General features: G+C 39.4%; 1 protein-coding gene across 1 annotated transcript in view; it reads left to right on the forward strand.

The window, feature by feature from the left end:
* Window positions 1–563: 563 nt before the first annotated feature.
* FHIT (fragile histidine triad diadenosine triphosphatase) overlaps window positions 564–22,668 on the forward strand; it is a 754,377-nt gene continuing 732,272 nt past the window's right edge. The window contains exon 1 of the mRNA XM_065885690.1: window positions 564–666. Coding sequence (XP_065741762.1) covers window positions 564–666 — 103 coding nt within the window. The remainder of the gene's footprint in view (window positions 667–22,668) is intronic.

Below are 22,668 nucleotides of genomic sequence, written 5' to 3' on the forward strand. Positions count from 1 at the left end.
TTTGAAATTTTACTGTAGTTCTCTGGGAGTACCGCACATGCTTTTGTAATTATACACAAGGTCAAACAGTGTTTATACTTTTTCTAAATTGCTTTTGTATAAACAAAGATAAAACCATTTGAGAAAAGGGAGTCCCCACAGGTACCTATTTAAGAATGAGAAGGTTTATAGTCAATGCTTAACCATAAAAATGTTCAGCTTAGCGAAGATGATGGAACAGATGGTTAAAAACAGTACCTGACAGATTGGACCTAGTGGATTTGGGTTAAGGTGGCTCCCCGAAGTGCAGAGGGGTTTAAGAAGACACATACAAGTTTTTGCTTGAAAACTATAAATCCAACCAGCATAGAGAGAGTGGAATATTTTAGGAGGACTTACCCAGAATACATCTTAGTGGACATTAAATGGGGAACAGCTTTAATGATGTCTTCTTTACAACTAAGAATCTGTAGTAATGGACTTTGTTTTCTTTAAAGTGGTATATGATCTGAGTTTCTCAACTGAATTTTATAAATGTCCATTTTCTGCATCATCTTCTCTTCCAGAATTCAAACCGTGAGGAAATGTCATTCAGATTCGGCCAACATCTCATCAAGCCCTCTGTGGTGTTTCTCAAAACAGAACTGTCCTTCGCCCTGGTGAACAGGAAACCTGTGGTACCTGGACGTATCCTTTTTTTTAAAGAGAGAAAAATTAGAAAGCCTCTGATTCTAACAGACCACATAAATACAGGATTGACCTCGAGGATCTGTCCGAAAAGCTAAGCAAGGATCCTCCCCGCTCCCGCTTTGGAGAAACCAGGTAAGATGTTATTCACATTTATTCTGAATCCAGTTGGTGGCACCAGTAATATGCTTGATCACTGTTGCAGAACTTCTGAAAAGAGTTACTTAGCAACCGTGGCTTTGGAGGTGATTTTTTGCTTGACCTTTTCACTATCGTAGCTGTGTAAATAAATAGGTGCTTCTAAAACGGATCCAATGAATATCCTGAGCACTTTGTTTTCAGTTATCAATTGGGAATTTTAATAGTAAGATAGAGATTGGGTGGCCCTCTTGTGATGTGGAAGTAAGGTTATGTGAAGATTATATGAAGATTTGAGACTGACTTGGTTTGTTTACCTCTTGGAGATCATTCAAGCTATGAATTTTAATTAAATTCAAACACATAAGTATACCTACAAAATATTTTTTTCATGTTAGGGTCTGAGATGGCATTTTCTCTTGGAAAACATCCCAGCTTCTAGATCATTGCCCAGTGTCATTGGTGGTAGTGTAGTTTATTTCCATCTGACCATCAGTTTCAGTAGAAGCTTCATTCTTTGCAGTGGGAGAAGCAGGATTTGGTGAAATGCTCTGGAGAGTTATTTTTATGTTACTGAAATTATCCCTCATGACTGTATGCATATGACATTTGTATTGGCTCCTCAGAATTTTTTTTTTCTCTTTCCCCCCTAATTTAATTTACTATGCAGAGGGCAACAAAGTATAAAATTTCATATTCGAAGATAATGATCATGTCCACATTGAGGCATGATTCTACTTTGAAACAGATTTCTCAGTTATTCTGAATCTACAAATGTGTCAAAAATTTTTCCAGTGTAAGTTATATTTTTTCCAATGGGATTTTTCAAAATGCTTGAAAACTTTATGAATAATCTTCTTTCTTGGCCATGTAACTATTGTACACTGAAAAAAATACAGCTAACAAAACATGCACCAAAAGGTAACTGTGATTTCTGTGGTAGACTCCCAAATTCCTTGAATGGAAATTTTAACCTAAATTTTGTAAATCTACAAAACTAATGATGATAGCAATAAACTAGTAAATAATATATACATTTTTCTTGATAATACTTAAGTTTATAAAAATATTTAAAATTATAAGTATACAAGATTAGAAAATTACATTCTTCTGTTTATTGAAGTAAAAAAACTAGAATGATTTAGAAGGATAAAAAAACAACAATTTTTAAGTTGTATACCAATTTTATATTGAGTTTTTCTAAAAGACTTTGAAGTTCTTGAAATAACAGAATAATTTTATTTTCTCATTTGATATTGTTGCAAGTTTGTGGTTGCCTTTTTCCTTTGAGGAATATTTTTTTAAGCAAAATGTCTGAGAATTCCAGTGTTGAAAGAATATTGTTTAAATGCCATCTCTCGTTGGGTGCCAGTTTTAATTGACTTTTGTCAGAGAACTGAGGGAACTTGGGATGAAAATGTGAATTGAGATGAACAAATCTTAATGCCTTGGACTGAAAGAATATGAAGTTGCAGAGTTGCACTTTTACAAAAATGGTTAATAATGGAATGAACGTTGCTTTGTGATTTTTTAACTTGTTTCTTGATAGTAAGAACTTGATTTTTCACGGTCTTTTTAACCAACTCTGAAAGTGTGATGCATAGACGTGTCATGTATGTGTTTGAACTCAAGTAAAGTTGAGGTGTCTACTTCAAGGAAAATGTTCATAGTGAACAGTTAGTGAATAATGACTAGTTTTGTTTCAGACAGCACTGGGATTGTCATTTTGGGAATGAGTCCTGGTCAGTCACCATCTCTTGAGTAAATGTCAAGGACAAGGGGGACATTGTATTAAAATTAACAAACCTCAGTGTGTTTGGAAGGTAGCAAGAAGGACCCGGCCCTTTCTGGGGATGAGAGCAGTGAGAACTGGAACTTTTTTGTAACCAGTATACTCTGTAAAGCTGTTTTACATCTACAGTGTTTAAAGTGGTTTCAGGGCATGACCCAGCAATCCCACTCCTGGGCATATACCCAGACAAACCGTAATTCAAATAGACACATGCACCCGAATATTCATTGCAGCACTATTTACAATAGCCAAGTCATGGAAGCAACCTAAATGCCCATCGACAGATGAGTGGATAAAGATGTGGTACCTATATACAATGGAATATTAGCCATAAGAAGGAATGAAACTGGGTCATTTGTAGAGATGTGGATGGACCTAGAGACTGTCATACAGCGTGAAGTACATCAGAAAGAGAAAAACAAATACCATATATTAATGTGTATATGTGGAATCTAGAAAAACAGTACAGATGAACCGGTTTACAAGGCAGAAATAGAGACACAGATGTAGAGAACAAACGTATGGACACCAAGGTGGGAAAGCAGGGGGCGGGGTGGTGGGATGAACTGGGAGATTGGGATTGACATATATACACTAATATGTATAAAATAGATAACTAATAAGAACCTGCTGTATAAAAAATAAAATAAATTTTTAAAAAGTGGTTTCAGGGCCAGTGGATAATGGATTCAGGCAATCCTTTTTATATGATGATTCTGAAGCTTTATATTTTACTTTACCTTGGTACTCTGTTAGGTGACACCTGTGAGAAGAATCTTAATAAGTTACTCATTCGCTTGCAGAAAGTGATATTCTTTTGTCCCGAGATTTGGGAATTAAAGCTGTGGATGGCTCTGCCCACTAATGCTTCATAAAATAAATGGGGAGATGGCTGCAGTGGGCGTTAATCCCCGAGTGCTCTACCCTACCTGCCCTAGGTAAGCCCCGTGCTGTGGGTCTTCTAGGTCATCTAGCTTCTTGTACCATCTCTACCCCTGGACTTCCCCAGCCCAGCCTACACCTCACTCTAAACCACAGCTCCGACGCTACCACTCTCCTGTTCCACTGATGGATATAATGGTTCCAATAATAAGTCCAATATAATAAGTTCCAAACCACTGATGAATATAATGAATCCCCTTTTATTTGAGGATAAAGTCCAAATTCCTTAGCATCCTTTTAAAAGATTTTCATTATCTTGACTCAGCCTCCCCACTTTCCAACTATTTCCTTAAACAAGCGTTGTATTTCCCTTTACTTGTTTTTTTCCCCATCCTTTACCCTGCCTCTCTCTTCACCTTGAGATCCTTCCCATCCTTTTCATTTCAGCTAAAGTGCATCGATACCTGTTCTGCCCTCTTAGGAAAAAAATATTCCATCCTTTGTGTGACACTTGGTTCCTTATTGTCATGTTGATTCATTCAACAGTTTATTACTGAGCTACTCTCTGTTCCAGGCATCATGCCAAACACTGATCCCAGTCTGCATCAGACCAGAAATGTGTTTATTATTCCTGTCTGTCTCTGCACTGAATCATTAGTTCCTGAGAAGGGGTGGGGGCAAAAGCTACTCTTTGCACGTTCTCGTTTTCTTAGTACCCAAAAGTATTATGTTGACTGAATTTAAAGTGAATTTGTAAACACGAGGAGCATGTGGATAGTTTCAGTTAAGACTGAAATCCTGCTTTTTCAGTCTTCCCATGCACAAAGCCCTGTCTTGTCACCATTTGATTCCAGATTTTTTAGTATCTTATTCAAGCTGTATTTTCCCAACTTTCCCTACATGCTCTGTCAGTTACAATCCTGTTTACTTTTCTGTTATGAGTGTGCTGAGTTAAGTCTAAACGCAGTGAATGGGAAAAGATTCTTTTCCATTTTTTTTCTTTTTTTGCGTGTTAATTGGCCAATGGACAAGCCTGTATTTTAAGGGCAGTATATTGCTATCTTATGTGAACCGGAAAATTGTATTTTGTATTTCTGATGATCTCTTTTTAACAAGAGTATTCAGGTGGCCTTTGGGGAGTGTGCCATTCAAGAGAGACTTGTAAATGTCATCTTTGAACTTGTGTTCTCTCTAACATTTTGCTCCCCCCTCTTCTACCCTTTTTTTCTTTTGACTTTGCTCACTGACTTTTTTATACCTTTCTGAGGAGGAAAAAAAACTGTAAGATCAGGGACTGCAGATATGTTTTTGAAGCAAGACTATTTGCTTCATTCTCAAAAGAGCCACAACCCCTCCTTATCCCCACCTAAAGCAAACACTCCTGCTCATTGCAAACAGTGTTTAAAGCCTATTGAATAGGCTTTGGCTTCTGTGGTATAACACCGTGGAAGCATATGTCAGAATGTCTTTAATCCATTAATTTCTTGTAACTGGAAAATGCTTTTCAGCGAGTCTTGGTGAGAGAACAGAAGCATTTTGGAGATTGCATCTTCAGAATTCGGCGGTGAACGTTTTATTCATGTACCTTGGTGCAGCCCAGCTATTGTTTGTGGCTTGAAAAAATTTGAGCCAATATAGTTAATACTTCACTCCCCTCCCCTTGCATCGGGCTGTGTCTACCTCTCTTCTTGAGTTCAGCATGAAAAATGAATTTGAACATTAGTGGAATCCATTTGGGGACTGGAGCTTTTATTATAAATAAAATTATTCATTTGTTATGTCCTGTTGTTTTCAGCAGACAGTGTATTGATCTTCAGATTGCTATTCAGAATGGCATATGGAGCTCTAATGTAAGGGGAACACGGCCGCGTTTTCAGATGGGTCGAATGTGTTGTGTAATGACAGAGACAGACCTTGCTTGCTGGCCATACTATATTATACAAATCATTTGTCAACTGTTTATTGAATCAGTTGTTAAAAAGAGCAGATTTTTCCAAGCGGGAGCGTCGCACACAGAATGTTATCTGGGCCAAGCCACGTTAGGATAATGCATTGAGGACAGCCTTACAAAGTGCATTTGTGAAGAATTAGACGACATAACTTAAAGGACATTTCTGCTGACATATTAGAAACAAAAGTTTGGTACAAGGGAAATTGTGTTCTAAGGTCCAACTTCAATAGGTAAAAAAGAAAAATCTGGCAAATGCCTTTTAACACAAAATTTTACCTTGGTTTCCCAAGCAGTGTTAAATTTTCTCTGTTTTCAGACCATTGCCATATTGAATACTCTTGAAATAAAGGAACAGATGATAAAAATAGCTTCATTACATAACAGTGCTTCTTATGGAGTAGATGCTATAGATAAAAGTGCCCTTTTAGTCCTTCCGTAAAAATCAGAAATATTTGTCATTTCCTGAGTAGATTGTAATCTTGTGAATTTCTTTAATTGTTCAGGAAACTGCAGTTATTAGCGATCTGATGATCTTTCATTTCTCAAAAGAGCTTTTTAAACCTCCCTGTACAAATAAAGTGACTGCAAGCACTATTTTAATCTTTATTACTAAAGATAGATTTTTTGCTCTTAAAATGTCCCTAAGCATGTGCCTTTTTTTTTTTTTTTTTTTTTTTTTTTTACCCTGTATAAGCCTATTGTATATTAGCTAGCTTAAAATATGTTGGAGAGATAGTCAAAGCCGATCGTGCGTCCTTTGTCCTGAGCTCTAATGGGGAAAGTTGGTTTTCCTGTGGTCATATTTTTCTTGATTTTCTTTGGCAGATTTTTGTGTTCAAAATATCTGCATGTAGCAGTGATTATTCAGAGTGTCCTTATGCTGTTTCTACGGGAAAGGTTTCCATATAAATGTGCACCTACCTTTGGGTTATTAGAGTACGTTGCTTCCAGCTAGAACCAGTTTTTGATGGCACTGGTCAGGAGTGTCATAGGAAGCTCTTGGATGCTTTCATCATTCACTAAATTGACATCTTTTTTCAGTGTCCAGAACCTGCCACAGAGGATCCTGCCAACCCCCATTGCAAGGCAAACCTTGTGTGACTGTCATCTATCTCGACCTGTCATCTGAGGAATTACTGCAGAGAGCAATCTGTTTTATCTCAAATGCCATCTCTTCAGTTGGTAGTGAGCTCACAGTGTTGAGTAGGATTCTGAGGCTGCATGCAGGGTCAGTGGGCAGTAACTGTCATGGGTAGCAGAGGAGAAAGAGGGGCCCTCCTTGCCAAGGCTCTTCCTCTCCCAAGTTTCTTTTTCATTCTTGGAGCTGAGACTGGCATCTTGATTATAGACAGACTGATGGATTGTCGGCACCTGACACGAAGGGATTAATAGATGCTTTGTGTGTGTGCGAGGAACATTTGAAATTGGATGGAGAAAAATGTATGGATTTTATACATTTTGCCCTGGCCCCTTCAAATAAAGGTGACTCACCCATGAAACAGTGTGCCTGAGGCATGTACATATTGGTCTCTAGACCTCAGCCAGGCCCCTTCCTGTTGTCTACCATCTCTCCCTGGCTCCTTGTAGCCTATCGGTTGGTGAGGATACTGGCTAGTGGTGGTATTGTGGTTCACTTGGCCCCTGTGCTTAATTACTTAGTTGTGACTGTTTCCCTTTGACCTTGACTGCTTCTCCATTATAGGATTTACCTCCTAGCTTCAGGCCCTGCTGTGACTGGGGTGAGATGAGCTGGCCTGACCATGGTTATGCATTTGAGGAGGAAAGTCCAGCTGGCTTTTTAATGAGAGCTTTTAGGAGGTTTCCTGTATTCTCTTAGAATCACACAAAGCCTACAGAATCACTTTTACAACCAGAAAAAGATATCTTTACCATCTGCCAGTCTCTTACAGAATATAATTCTGCTAGTGTGTGTGTGAGTTAGGCGGGGGTGAAGGACCACATTTGGGATGCTCTCTCTCCAGCTCTAGCAAATGGTAGGGTGATAATTATATGTAATAAAATAACACTTTGAATAGTTCTCATATTAATTGCAAAAATGAGTATCCTGTAACATGGAAAGCCATTCCCCATTTCTATTTATTTCTACGTGAAACTTTCCTCAGGTAATTTTAAACTGTCACGGTTAACAATATCTGAACTCTTTTCATTATATTCTGGGCATATTTTTGACCTGCTTTCCATGCAAGCCATCAGATTGTGAGGAATAGGCAAAGGCTGGTTGTGGTATTGCCAGCCTTGCACTTGTAACGGAACATAATTAGGAGTAATGAATGGAATAACACATCATTATTCATAAGAAATGTCATGTAATTAACTCAAATAATGCAAAGTATATCCTAATTTCCATTTGGAATGAATATAGATTTGTTAGAACATCAGTAGGCAGTTCATGTTTATCCTATATTTTCATGCACATATCAAAACTTAAAATCTATTGAATGAATATACATGGGTTTTCTACAACACAATAAGTCAAGATGCCTTTCTTTTGCTAATAGAGCCTTATGTGTATTCCTTATATATTATATATACATAATTTATGTTCAATTCTTAGAATTAGCATAATTTATATTTATTGCAAATTAATTATCTAATTTATGTACTTAGCTCCCATTTCCTTTCTCAAACTAACTGACTGAAAAAATAACTATAAATTTGCAAATAGCTCTTGGGCACAAATTGGCCTTATCCTAAGAACCCTCTACAATACTAGATATCTGAACTAGTTTCGCAATCTAAATTATTTCCCGGAGATTTCTGTTCTAGGCTTTAAATATGCCTCAAGAGTCTTGGTTTGGCTTAGATGGACGCACAGTTGGGAGTTAGGATTGGCTGGATATGTCTTAGGTAGAGGAGTTATTTTTATATGCAACAATTAGTATGGCACGTGGCGCTGACCAATGTGAGTGTAGTTCCTGGAAGTTCTCCGCTCCGCCAGAAATCATCCTCTTAATTTCTCCCTTGTGGGGAGATCTGGAGAGTCCCAGGGGAGGAGACAGAGAGGTGTGAGTGGCCCTCAGGAGGCAGTAAGGACAGAACTACTGCAATATTTTAAAAACGGGAATGGCCAGCCCTGGTTTTAGAGACGGACACTGATAGGAGGAAGCTGCCGCTATGTCCTAGGGCTCAAGCCTGGTATTTGTTCTTCCACACCATAGAGTCTGGCAGAATAGGAGAGTCACCAGGGAAGTAAAAACAGCAAAATTCTTTGTTTTAAACGGCCGGCTTCCTCGCAGTGAAATGGTAACTGCCTAACACCAGTTAAGGGGAAAGCTTTAACTGTAGCAAGAGGAGACTGTGGCAGTGTTTACTCGGTCTGTTTCCCGTGTGTGAGTGTATTGGGGGTGAAGAGTGTGTATATATACACATTCAACTTGCTTATATCTTTTACTGAAAATAATATCATAGAAATAAATTAAGTAAATTAAAATAATATTTTATGATGGACAATCATTGTTGGGGTCACTATTTTGTCCTGTCCTCTCTGTGGGCACTTGGAATGGGAAAGCTGAGTGTCAGGCCAATGCTGGCCCTACTTCATGGGAGTCAAGACTTCACCCAAAACTCTTGATCCTCATTCTGTGGCTCTTTCTGCCACTTCTGGTTACTGTCCCATGTACAGCAAACCTTTTTGTATCATTGGTTAGGAGTTATTTTCCCTGGAGTCTTAAACGTCCCCATTATTCCTACTTTCCAGTGCTATATTGCTGTCAACCTATACTCTGTCATTTATAATTTTCACTGATAATTTGGTGGTTTTGTTGTTTGGCTGTAATCATCATTTTCATTTAGGACTGGGACTAACTTTGATGACCTTTGAAAATCTATGAGGCTTAAGCCTGACTCCGCTGTGCTGTGAGTGTGGCGCCAGACACTCACGTTGGCGAGCAGCCTAATTTGCTCCCAGGTAAAATGAGTCCAGGAGGAGTGAAATTCATCTGGCTCTCTAATTTTTCTCTTTTCTAATAGGTTTTGAAATGACTGTAGTTATCAAGAAATCTTTTCATCTTCAAGATTTATTTCCAGTTCAAGATTAGTTGGAACTAAGAATTATCTGTTGACTGCTAATGCTTTAACAGTAAACCACGATCCGTTTCCATTCACCAAAGATGATTGCTTTAAAATTTGTTAAATAAGATGTGTCAAGATAAAATAAATCACCAGAAATCACATTAAAATCTTTAGTTTCTAATGTAGATATCTAGAGTACTAGTTAGTATTTTCTATTCTGTTTAGGGACCAAATGACTCCTAGAAGCTTTTTAATCATGGAGCTATATCTGCAATAATGTAATTGAGATTCCGGGTTGAAAGAGACATTGAGTGGGACTTTTCATATTGTCCTTGAATATGAGCAGCTAGGGCCTAAACAGAAAGGTTGACATTCTTTCTGGTGAGATACGCGTATGTGAGAGAGCCACACTCCCATTACTAAGTGGCAGCACCAGAACCAGACCCACCATGTTGAATCACATCCCCATGTTCCCAAACTCTAAGGGGAGAACTGGTCAGGGGAAGTATAGTGGAGAGAGGAATGCCAAGAGTGTATTCTCTGCCCTCTTTCTGGCACCCCCTACTGGCCCCGAGCAGGATGACTCCACGAAAAGGTGCTGGCATCCTGTTCCCCGGCTTGATGTTGGCTGAGCTGCAGAACCCGCAGGCCGTGTAGGCACTGCTCTCAGGTAGCGGTGCTGTGCAGCGCTTCCCATTTGCCCTACGGAGTGTGAGACTGCACAGGAATACAGAGCGGTGCTTGCCTCTCATCTGCCTATTTTCGAGTAGTGGGTAAGTGGATAGCGAGAGGCTTTTTGCAGGGCAAGAAGAGACTGAGCAGTAATGTTCCTGAAAAGAAGACGGGAGCAACTTTTCTACCCCATCCCAGTTTTTCACAGCCCTTGGAGGAAACGCACAGGTACCTGCCCTGGTTCTTGTTTAAAAAAAAACAAAAAACGTGAATATCAGTGGGTAGGTGCCACGAGGCTGGTCAGGTAGATATTGTTCCAGCTGAGGCATGGCCTATCCAGAAAGGGGATTGGATCGTAAACCACTGGCAGAGTTACAAAGGGAGACATGACCATCCTTTTGTGAATGGGTTTTGAGAAGCAGATAGACTGAAGGTGAAACTTGAATACCTCCAAGTCTATCAATTCCGAACCATGCAGAGACCACCATATTTGCCGAAGTTCTCAGCAGATGGAACTGGAAATGGACCAGGGAAAACTGCCTTTCACCTGCTGACAGGCAAGTGTGCCTCTCATACCAGAGTAGCTCAGTCTTAGGAGCGAGGGAAGAAGTTGGTAGAGAGCTCTAAACACTCAAGGTTGCATCTCAAATCTGTGTTAGACAGGACTTGAAATTTTAATCTGAGGTTGGATTGTTAAACTAGAGATGCTTTTAATTATGAAAAGTGACTTGCAAAGTTATAGATTCTGCCCAAGATGTTGTTAAAGGGCCTGGGAAGGGACTTAACTTAGTATGACTGGAAGAGCAATAGCAAAGAACACAACTGGGGCATGTCTTTGCCCCCACTGAGCTGAGTTTCTTCAATTACTCTTTATACAAGCCGAGTGATGACATAAATCCTCAAGAAAAATGTGGTTTGTCACTCAGTGCCGTGTTAGATAGCAGTATGTGATTTGTTGATTGCTTTCACTCTTAGCAATGGAACCTTGAATATAGTAGATGGTTTATATGTTTTGGGGGGATTAGTTCTGTTTCAAAACAGGGTGGTTAGGTAAAGGAACATTCATTTTTTAATGGATATTTTCTGAAGGCCTATTATATGCCAGGTTCTTCTCATCTTTTCCAATTCTAATCTAAATTTGGCACAGTCTTGAGCTGAACAAGGACCAATTTAAGGGTTGAATGCTGTTGGACTTCTCTGCAGTACAGTGGCCAGAATGATCGATCCTATTAAGCATGTTGAATCCGTGTCACTTCTCTGCTTATATCCCTTAATGGCTTCGTAGTTTCTTCAAACTCAAGCCAAAGTTATCATAATTATCTATAAGGTTCCTACATGAACTGCATACGTCCCCGCCCCCCCACCACAAGTTGTCACTGATGATTGCATCTACTGGCATCACCGCAGTAGGAGGTTGAATGGTGATTTCCTAAAAGATATGTCCACGTCCTAATACCTGGGACCTGTGAATGTTACGTTACATGGAGAAGGGTCTTTGCAGATGTAATTAAGTTGAGGATTTTGAGATGAGAAGCTCACTCAGGATTAGCTGGGTGGACTCTAAATCCCATGGCGAGTGTCCGTGTAAGAGTGAGGAGGAGGGCTTCCTTGGTGGCGCAGTGGTTGAGAGTCCGCCTGCCGATGCAGGGGACGTGGGTTCGTGCTCCGGTCCGGGAGGATCCCACATGCCGTGGAGCAGCTAGGCCCGTGAGCCATGGCTGCTGAGCCTCCGCGTCCAGAGCCTGTGCTCCACAGCAGGAGAGGCCACAACAGTGAGAGGCCGGCGTACCAAAAAAAAAAAAAGGAGGAGGAGGCAATGTGACCAGGGGGTCAGAGACAAGAGTGATGTGGCCACAAGTCAAGGGGTGCTGACAGCTACCAGAAGCTGGAAGAGGCAAAGACCAGATTCTTTCTCTCCAAGAGCCTCCAAAAGGAGTGTAGCCCTTCTGACACTTAGATTTCAGACTTCTGACTTCTAAAACTCAGAGAGAATCAATTTCTGTTGTTTTAAGCCCCCAGTTTGTGGTAATTTGTTATGGCAGCCACAGGACACTCCCTCTGTGCCTACCACAGCCATGTCCTTGTTGTTCTTTGAAGGTTCTAAGCACACTCCTCCCTCATGGCCCTTGAACCAGCTCTTCTGTGACCTTGGAATGCTATTCCCCTGATGCATGTATGCCACGCCTTCTGATCTCCTTCAGACCTCTATTCTAATTGTATGCAAACATCATCTCAGGATGTGCTTCCCCTTTATTTAAGATTTCAGTACCCCATTCCATTTCTTTTCTTTGTGGCATTAATAGTCTCATTTAGTGTGTAACTCATTTTTTGTGTCTCAGACTGACTGGAATGTGAGTTCTATGAGGGCAGGAATTGCTGTCTGGTTTGCTCACGACTGCATTCCCACGTGCCTCGCACATGACAGGCAATCAGTAAATATTTGTTCAGTGAGTAACTGTGGTTGACTACCTGGACTTTTTAGCTTTAAAACTTAAAAAAAAGACAAGGGTTCTTAGCAAGCAGAGTGATTTCATAAATTCTTACACCTGGCAATCACTGCAGTTCTTAAGAGTGTCAGGCTGGGGCTTCCCTGGTGGCGCAGTGGTTGAGAGTCCGCCTGCCGGTGCAGGGGACGCGGGTTCCTGCCCCGGTCTGGGAGGATCCCACATGCTGCGGAGCGGCTGGGCCCGTGAGCCATGGCCGCTGAGCCTGCGCGTCCGGAGCCTGTGCTCCACAACGGGAGAGGCCACAGCAGTGAAAGGCCTGCGTACCGCAAAAAAAAAAAGAAAAAAAAAAGAGTGTCAGGCCGGATTTTTACACACATGCACACACTCACAATTGGATGCATAGTTAATATTTATTGTTCCAAAGTGGTCTGCTCTGAAAGAGAGAACTAACAGTTGGTTTCAGCATGAAAAATATACCTTCTCTCTGCCCACCCCAGCATAGTCTTTGTAGATTTCCATGTAGATTCCAGCCAGGGCAGTGAAATCAGCCTTTCTTGGCTCAGCCCTCTGCCTGAGGTGATATTTAATACATGCCTAAATGTTAGAAATTAACACAGGGTTTGGTATGTCATCAGCTGATGAACTTTGATTTCCCAAGATTTTATTTGCCAACATCTTGCCTTCCTCAGGGAGAATAGAGCAGATGTGTATGCAATTCCTTCGGTCCTTCAATCAATTTTTATGGCCCCATCTTCTTGGCTTCCTACGCATACAGGTTCTCTTACGTGTATACTCATTTATAAATCTCTCTTTCTGATGAATTCCTTTGATAAAACCTTCTTTAGGCTTATAGTTATTTATACAATAACCAAGGCATAACCAAGGTGGTTTGTTTACTCGTTTATTTCCTGGAATGTTTAGAAAATGACTTAAGTTGACTAATAAAGTATAGTAAGATTAAGTGCTTTAAAAATAAAAGCAAACAAAAGTAAGTAAGATGGAGCTAAAGTGAAGGTAGTGCATGAAATAGATACCAAATATCCATTTAGTTGTTAGAGATGGGTCACAGAATTGGCCCTGAACTTTCTAGCACCAACCTAAAGAAGGAAAGAGAGATGCTCTCCTTGAGGTAAAAATAGGCTGATTGTTCAGGAAACGCAGAAACGTGACCAACAGCAGGGATCAGTTAGAGTTTCTGTGGCTCTTTCCTCATGGAGATGATGCCAGAACTTGTAACCGAGAGCATCCTCAAAACATCCTTACACTACACACAGAGGCTCTCCCTCAGAAAGATGTCCTGAGTCTGCTGCTCGCCATCTGCACCACTCCTGCCAAATCGTGCCTGGGCCAGGCACAATCATTTCTCTGCTTCCTTGTTTACACCACCTCCCAACCACTTCCCTCCCCCGCCCTTCAATGTAGCATAACATAGCAGCTGGCATGGTCTTCCTAATATAGACATTAGAGCACGTTATTCCCTTGCTTTAAGAATTGTTAGTGGTGGTTGCTTTCAATTAGAATAAAATCTTGAGTCTTCACTTTGGCCTCCTGGATTTCTGGCCCCCGCCTCAGCGAGCTACTCCGCCCACTGGGCCTTGGCACCAGGCTTGTCTCCACCATGAATGTGCTTCCCTCTGACTCTCACATGCCTCCCCAGTTCTCATTTTCTCCGTTCTAGTTCCTGCGTCATCACCTCCTCACAGAGGCCTTCCCTGACCCAGTACAGAACTCAAACCACAGGGAAACGATGATTAGTGAGTCTCTGTCCCTGTCCTGTCGCCACCATTGTTGAACTTGCAGGAAGGAGAAAGACTGACTGCTAGTGGGTCTAGTGTTTTGTTTATCCTCTTTGGGTGCAGAACCATTTATACCTGTTGAAACTACCAGTGAGTTTGGGACAAGGAGTTGGAGAACTGGATATTAGTCCCATTTGGGAGACTCCAGTCAAGTGATTTCATCTTTGTTTTGTTTTGTTTCGTTTCCTCATCTGAAAATAAAGATACCTTAGCCTCCTGGACTATTTCGAGGACTAAATCAAGATGATGTGAAAGTCAGAAGAATGAATGGATTTGGCTGTGGAACCATAGCATAATAATAATTCATTTTTCTTTGTCCTTTATCCTGATACTTTGAGGCTGATCAAGGGCTTGGTATTGGATAAGGGGTGCCATTAATTGTGGCCCTAAGTTCATAAAACTGAAGCTTAAATCAAATTAAGGAAATTTCTGGGTTTCTTTGTGAATATCACATAGCAACTGGAATAACCCAGAACCACTTTTAAACTACTCAGATAAAGATGGCATTAAAATAATACCCAGGATTTAAAATAAACCTGAAAAATGATGGGAATTTGACATTCTGTGAGCTTTTTTTTTTTTTTTTTTTTCCTGTGAGGTGTGGTTAAAAAAAAAAAAAGTTATTCTTTTCTACTGTCTTTAGTGCCTGGAAAGAGTAGGTAAGTGAACAAGCGTGGGGTTCATTCATGGGTGAGAATTGCTTTGCCAGGGTTGATTTTTAAATTAAATCCTCAGGGGGTTTAGATTAGTCTAGATGCTCCAGTCTGATTAATTGTAATGGGAGTTACTGTAGTCATCTCTCTCCTCCACACACAGCACTGAAAAATGACCCTCTCACACCACCTTTGTGTCCTTCTCTTTGAACTAATTTTAATGGAAATTTTTTTTTTTTTGGTAAGTCAAGCAGCTCTGTGCAATCCTCAAGGTCATGAGATTGCTAACAATTTGCTGATAAACAATAGGCCTTTGTTTTGCAGTGCTTGACCTGCACATGCTGGAAGGGGTTGGGCCAGAACTGACTCACTTTCTGGACTGTAGGCTTCTCTTTTTATTGTTTCAAATGAAGCTACTCATTTTTCTTTCTTTCTTTCTTTTTTTCTTCATCTCTGTTTTTGCACATCTCAGCCTCCTGATATAATAATCAGTACACAGTAGGTACTTAGCACTCATAGAGTCCTGAAACTACTGAAATGTAATGGAGAAAATGAGTTAACCTATAACTAAAAGATTGCATTAAGAATACCAAATGCTTTAACCAGCTAATGAATTGCTTGACTAAATAAATGTTTTGTTTAAATTATATGTAAAAGCAATCTAGTTTATACTAGGTGTAACAGATTTTTAACTCTTGCATTTATTTTTTCTAATTATAAGAATATCTTCCCATTACACAAAGTAAAAACTATCCATAATCTCATTACCCAGAAATAACCCCAGCTAAAATTTCAGTTGATTTCTTTCTAATTTTTTTAAAATTTTTAAATGTCTCTTTAGGAAAGAGAAATATTTTATAACTTGATCTTTTTAACCTATTTTGACATTTTCTGATGTTTTAATAACACTAGGAGTTTTATTGATGGAGTTGTAGTGTACTGTATGGATCTACTATAATTTATTATTTACTGTTCAACCTACATGTAATGAATATTTTAGTGAAGGACCTTTGGTCACATTCCTGATTAATTTCTTAAACTGGAATCACTAAAAACGTTAAATGCTAAAATGTTACGCACTGTTTAAATTGACAAATATTCGAGCCTGAACCAAGATGGTGGACTAGAAGGACGTGCTCTCACTCCCTCTTGTGAGAGCACCAGAATCACAACTAACTGCTGAACAGTCATCGACAGGAAGACACTGGGACTCACCAGAAAAGATACTTCACATCCAAAGACAAAGTAGAAGCCGCAATGAGATGGTAGGAGGGGCGCAATCACAATAAAATCAAATCCTGTAACTGCTGGGTGGGTGACACAAACTGGAGAACACTTGTACCACAAAAGTCCACCCACTGGAGTGAAGGTTCTGAGCCCCACGTCAGGCTTCCGAACCTGGGGGTCCGACAACGGGAGGAGGAATTCCTAGAGAATCAGACTTTGAAGGCTAGCAGGATTTGATTGCAGGACCCTGACAGGACTGGGGGAAACAGACTCCACTCTTGGAGGGCACACACAAAGCAGTGTGTGCATCGGGACCCAGGGGAAGGAGCCGTGACCCCAGGGGAGACTGAACCAGACCTACCTGCTGCTGTTGGAGGGTCTCCTGCAGAGGCAGTGGGTGGCTGTGGCTCGCTGTGGGGATGGGGACAATGGTGGCAGAAGTTCTGGGAGGTACTCCTTGGTGTGAGCCCTCCCAGAGTCCACCATTGGCCCTACCAAAGAGCATTCAGGCTCCAGTGTTGGGTCACCTCAGGCCAAACAACCAACAGGGAGGGAACCCAGCCCCACCCATCAGCAGTCAAGCAGATTAAAGTTATACTGAGCTCTGCCCACCAGAGCAACAGCCAGCTCTACCCACCACCAGTTGCTCCCATCAGGAAACTTGCACAAGCCTCTTAGACAGCCTCATCCACCAGAGGGCAGACAGCAGAAGCAAGAAGAACTACAATCCTGCAGCCTGTGGAACAAAAACCACATTCACAGAAAGATAGACAAGATGAAAAGGAAGAGGGCTATGTACCAGATGAAGGAACAAGATAAAACCCCAGAAAAACAACTAAATGAAGTGGAGATAGGCAACCTTCCAGAAAAAGAATTCAGAATAATGATAGTGAAGATGATCCAGGACCTCAGAAAAAGAATGGAGGCAGAGATCAAGAAGATGCAAGAAATATTTAAGACCTAGAAGAATTAAAGAACAAACAGAGATGAACAATACAATAACAGAAATGAAAACTACACTAGAAGGAATCAATAGCAGAAAAACTGAGGCAGAAGAAAGGATAAGTGACCTGGAAGACAGAATGGTGGAATTCATGGCTGTGGAACAGAATAAAGACAAAAGAACGAAAAAAAAAATGAAGACAGCCTAAGAGACCTCTGGGAAAACATTAAATGCACCAACATTCGCATTATAGGGGTCCCAGAGGAGAAGAGAAAGAGAAAGGACCCGAGAAAATATTTGGAGAGATTATAGTCGAAAACTTCCCTAGCGTGTGAAAGGAAATAGCCACCCAAGTCCATAATAATCAAATTGGCAAAAATTAAAGACGAAGAAAAATTATTGAAAGCAGCAAGGGTAAAACGACAAATAACATATACAAGGGAACTCCCATAAGGTTAACAGCTGATTTCTCAGCAGAAACTCTACAAGCCAGAAGAGAGTGGCATGACATACTTAAAGTGATGAAAGGGAAGAACCTACAACCAAGATTACTCTCCCCAGCAATGATCTCATTCAGATTCGATGGAGAAATCAAAAGCTTTACAGACAAGCAAAACCTAAGAGAATTCAGCATCACCAAACCAGCTCTACAGCAAATGCTAAAGGAAATTCTCTAAGTAGGAAACACAAGAGAAGAAAAGGACCTATAAAAACAAACCCAAAACAATTAAGAAAATGGTAATAGGAATATACATATTGATAATTACCTTAAACATGGATGGATTAAATGCTCCAACCAAAAGGCACAGGCTTGCTGAATGGATACAAAAACAAGTCCCATATATATGCTGTCTACAAGAGACCCACTTCAGACCTAGGGACACCTACAGACTGAAAGTGAGGGGATGGAAAAAGAAATTCCATGCAAATGGAAATCAAAAGAAAGCTGGAGTAGCAATACTCATATCAGATAAAATAGAGTTTAAAATAAAGAATGTTACAAGAGACAAAGAAGGACACTACATAATGATCAAGGGATCAATCCAAGAAGAAGAAATAACAATTATAAATTTATATGCACCCAACATAGGAGCACCTCAATACAGAAGGCAACTGCTAGCAGCTCTAAAAGCGGAAATCGACAGTAACACAATAATAGTGGGGGACTTTAACACCTCACTTACACCAATGGACAGATCATCCAAACAGTAAATTAATAAGGAAACACAAGCTTTAAATGACACAATAGACCAGATAGATATAATTGGTAATTTATAGGACATTCCATCCCCAAACAGCAGATTACACTTTCTTCTCAAGTGCACATGGAACATTCTCCAGGGTAGATCACATCTTGGTCACAAATCAAGCCTCAGTAACTTTAAGAAAATTGAAATCATATCAAGCATCTTTTCTGACCATAAGACTATGAGATTAGAAATGAATTACAGGGTAAAACATGTAAAAACCACAAACTCATTGAGGCTAAGCAATACGTTACTAAATAACCAAGAGATCACTGAAGAAATCAAAGAGGAAATCAAAAAATACCTAGACAAATGACAATGAAAACATGATAATCCAAAACCTATGGGATGCAGCAATACCAGTTCTAAGAGGGAAGTTTATAGCTATACAAGCCTACCTCAAGAAATAAGAAAAATCTCAAATAAACAATCTAACCTTACACCTAAAGGAACTAGAGAAAGAAGAACAAGCAAAACCCAAAGTTAGCAGAAGGAAAGAAATCAAGATCAGAGCAGAAATAAATGAAACAGAAACAAAGAAAACAATAGCAAAGATCAATAAAACTAAAAGCTAGTTCTTTGAGACGATAAACAGAATTGATAAACCATTAGCCAGACTCATCAAGAAAAAGAGGGAGAGGACTCAAATCACTAAAATTAGAAATGAAAAAGGAGAAGTTACAACAGACACCGCAGAAATACAAAGCATCTTAAGAGACTGCTACAAGCAACTCTATGCCAATAAAATGGACAACCTGGAAGAAATGGACAAATTCTTAGAAAGGTATAACTTTCCAAGACTGAACCAGGAATAAATAGAAAATACGAACAGACCAATCACAAGTAATGCAATTGAAACTGTGATTAAAAATCTTCCAACAAGCAAAAGTCCAGGACCAGATGGCTTCACAGGTGAATTCTATCAAACATTTAGAGAAGAGCTAACACCCATCTTTCTCAAACTCTTCCAAAAAATTGCAGAGGAAGGAATACTCCCAAACTCATTTTATGAGGCCCCCATCACCCTGATACCAAAACCAGACAAAGATTCTACAAAAAAAGAAAATTAGAGACCAATATCACTGATGAATATAGATGCAAAAATCCTTAACAAAATACTAGGAAACAGAATCCAACAACACATTAAAAGGATCATACACCATGATCAAGTGGGATGTATCCCAGGGATACAAGGATTCTTCAGTATATGCAAATCAATCAGTGAGATGCACCATCTTAACAAATTGAAGAAGAAAACCCATATGATCATCTCAATAGATGCAGAAAAAATTTTGACAAAATTCAATGCCTATTTATGATAAAAACTCTCCAGAAAATGGGCATAGAGGGAACCTACCTTAACATAATAAAGACCATATGTGACAAACCCACAGCAAACATCATTCTCAATGGTGGAAAACTGAAAGCGTTTCCTCTAAGATCAGAAACAAGACAAGGATGTCCACTCTCACCCCTATTATTCAACATAGCTTTGGAAGTCCTAGCCACGGCAATCAGAGAAGAAAAAGAAACAAAAGGAATACAAATTGGAAAAGAAGAAGTAAAACTGTCACTCTTTGCAAATGACACGATACTATACATAGAGAATCTAAAGGATGCCACCAGAAAACTACTGGAGGTAATCAATGAATTTGGTAAAGTTGCAGGTTACAAAATTAATGCACAGAAGTCTCTTACATTCCTATATACTAATGATGAAAAATCTGAAAGAGAAATTAAGGAAACACTCCCATTTACCATTGCAACAAAAAGAATAAAATACCTAGGAATAAACCTACCTAGGGAGACGAAAGACCTGTATGCAGAAAACTATAAGACACTGATGAAAGAAATTAAAGACGATACGAACAGATGGAGAGCTATACCATGTTCTTGGATTGGAAGAATCAATATTGTGAAAATGACTATACTACCCAAAGCAATCAACAGATTCAATGCAATCCCTATCAAACTACCAATGGCATTTTTTTACAGAACTAGAAAAAAAAATCTTAAAATTTGTTTGGAGACACAAAAGACCCCAAATAGACAAAGCAGTCTTGAGGGAAAAAAATGGAGCTGGAGGAATCAGACTCCCTGACTTCAGACTATACTACAAAGCTACAGTATCAAAACAATATGGTACTGGCACAAAAACAGAAATATAGATCAATGGAACAAGACAGAAAGCCCAGAGATAAACCCACGCACCTTTGGTCAACTTGTCTTTGACAAAGGAGGCAAGGATATACAATGGAGAAAAGACAGTCTCTTCAGTAAGTGGTGCTGGGAAAACTGGACAGCTACACGTAAAAGAATGAGATTAGAACACTCCCTAATACCATACACAAAAATAAACTCAGAACGGATTAGAGATCTAAATATAAGACCAGACACTATAAAACTCTTAGAGAAAACCTAGGAAGAAGGCTCTTTGAAATAAGTCACAGCAAGATCTTTTTTGATCTACCTCCTGGAGTAATGGAAATAGAAACAAAAATAAACAAATGGGACCTAATGAAAAGTCAAAGCTTTTGCACAGCAAGGGAAACCATAAACAAGACAAAAAGACAACCCTCAGAATGGGAGAAAATACTTGCACACGAATCAACGGACAAAGGATTAATTTCCATAATATATAAACAGCTCATGCAGTTCAATATTCAAAAACAACCCAATCCAAAAATGGGCAGAAGACCTAAATAGACATTTCTCCAAGGAAGACATACAGATGGCCGAGAAGCACATGAAAAGCTTCTGAACATCACTAATTATTAGAGAAATACAAATCAAAACTACAGTGAGGTATCACCTCACACCAGTTAGAATGGGCATCATCAGAAAATCTACAAACATGCTGGAGAGGGTGTGGAGAAAAGGGAACCCTCTTGCACTGTTGGTGGGAATGTAAATTGATACAGCCACTATGCAGAACAGTATGGAGGTTCCTTTAAAAATCTAAAAATAGAATTACCAAATGATTCAGCAATCCCAGTACTGGGCATATACCCAGAGAAAACCATAATTCAAAAAGACACATGCACCCCATTGTTCATTGCAGCACTATTTACAATAGCCAGGTCATGGAAGCAACCTGAATGCCCATCGACAGATGAATGGATAAAGAAGATGTGGTACATATATACAGTGGAATATTACTCAGCCATAAGAAGGAATGCAGTTGGGTCATTTGTTGAGATGTGGATGGATCTAGAGTCTGTCATACAGAGTGAAGTAAGTCAGAAAGAGAAAAACAAATATCGTTTATTAACGCATATATGTGGAACCTAGAAAAATGGTACAGATGAACCAGTTTGCAGGGCAGAAATTGAGACACAGATGTAGAGCACAAACGTATGGACACCAAGGGGGGAAAGCGGCAGGGGGGTGGTGTTGGTGTAATGAATTGGGTGATTGGGATTGACATGTATACACTGATGTGTATAAAATGGATAGCTAATAAGAACCTGCTGTATAAAAAAATAAATAAAATTCAAAAATACAAAAAGTAAATTGACAAATATGCCCAAATTTGTTTTACACCAGCAACACATGGAAATACACATCTCATGACAGTCTCATCAACTTTAAAAATTTAAGATTTGGGGGTTTGTCTTAACCTTTTCCACATTAATAGATTTTACATATGTCATTGTTTTCCATTTGAGTTACACGATTGATAATAGGATGAACTTTTAAATGTGTTTAATCAGTTATCTGTTAATGTCCGTTGCTCACTTTTCTATTGGTGTATTTGTTAAAACTCAATTCCTTAGAGATGTTTTAGGAATTAACCCACTGCCTATCATATTTGTTGCAAATATTATTTCTGTTTTGACTCATCCTCTTCAGTTTGCTTACGATGTTTCCATACAGAAATTTCAATTTTTTTATAGCTAAGCTTGTCAACTTTATCATTTGTGAGTTTTTCCAGTTCTTTTAAGCTTACAAAGCCTTTCTATCCAGAGATCAGTTAAATATTTATATATGTTTTCTGCATCTTTTTAAAAAGATTTCTTTTTCTTTCTTTTTTTCTCTTTAGTCTACAATCACCAAGAATTTCATGGTGCTTCAAAAGCATGCTTTAAAAATTCACTTTATCTTCCTGGAAGCCCTTTGGAGGAGGTAGAGAATGCTATTTCCAAGTTATAAATTAAGAGACTGGGGGTGTAGCAATGTACCAGATAGCCTGTTTCCCGAAGCAGAGCTGTGCTTTCGTATT

This window comes from Phocoena phocoena, chromosome 10 (assembly GCF_963924675.1).
Source record: "Phocoena phocoena chromosome 10, mPhoPho1.1, whole genome shotgun sequence".
NCBI lineage: Eukaryota > Metazoa > Chordata > Mammalia > Artiodactyla > Phocoenidae > Phocoena > Phocoena phocoena.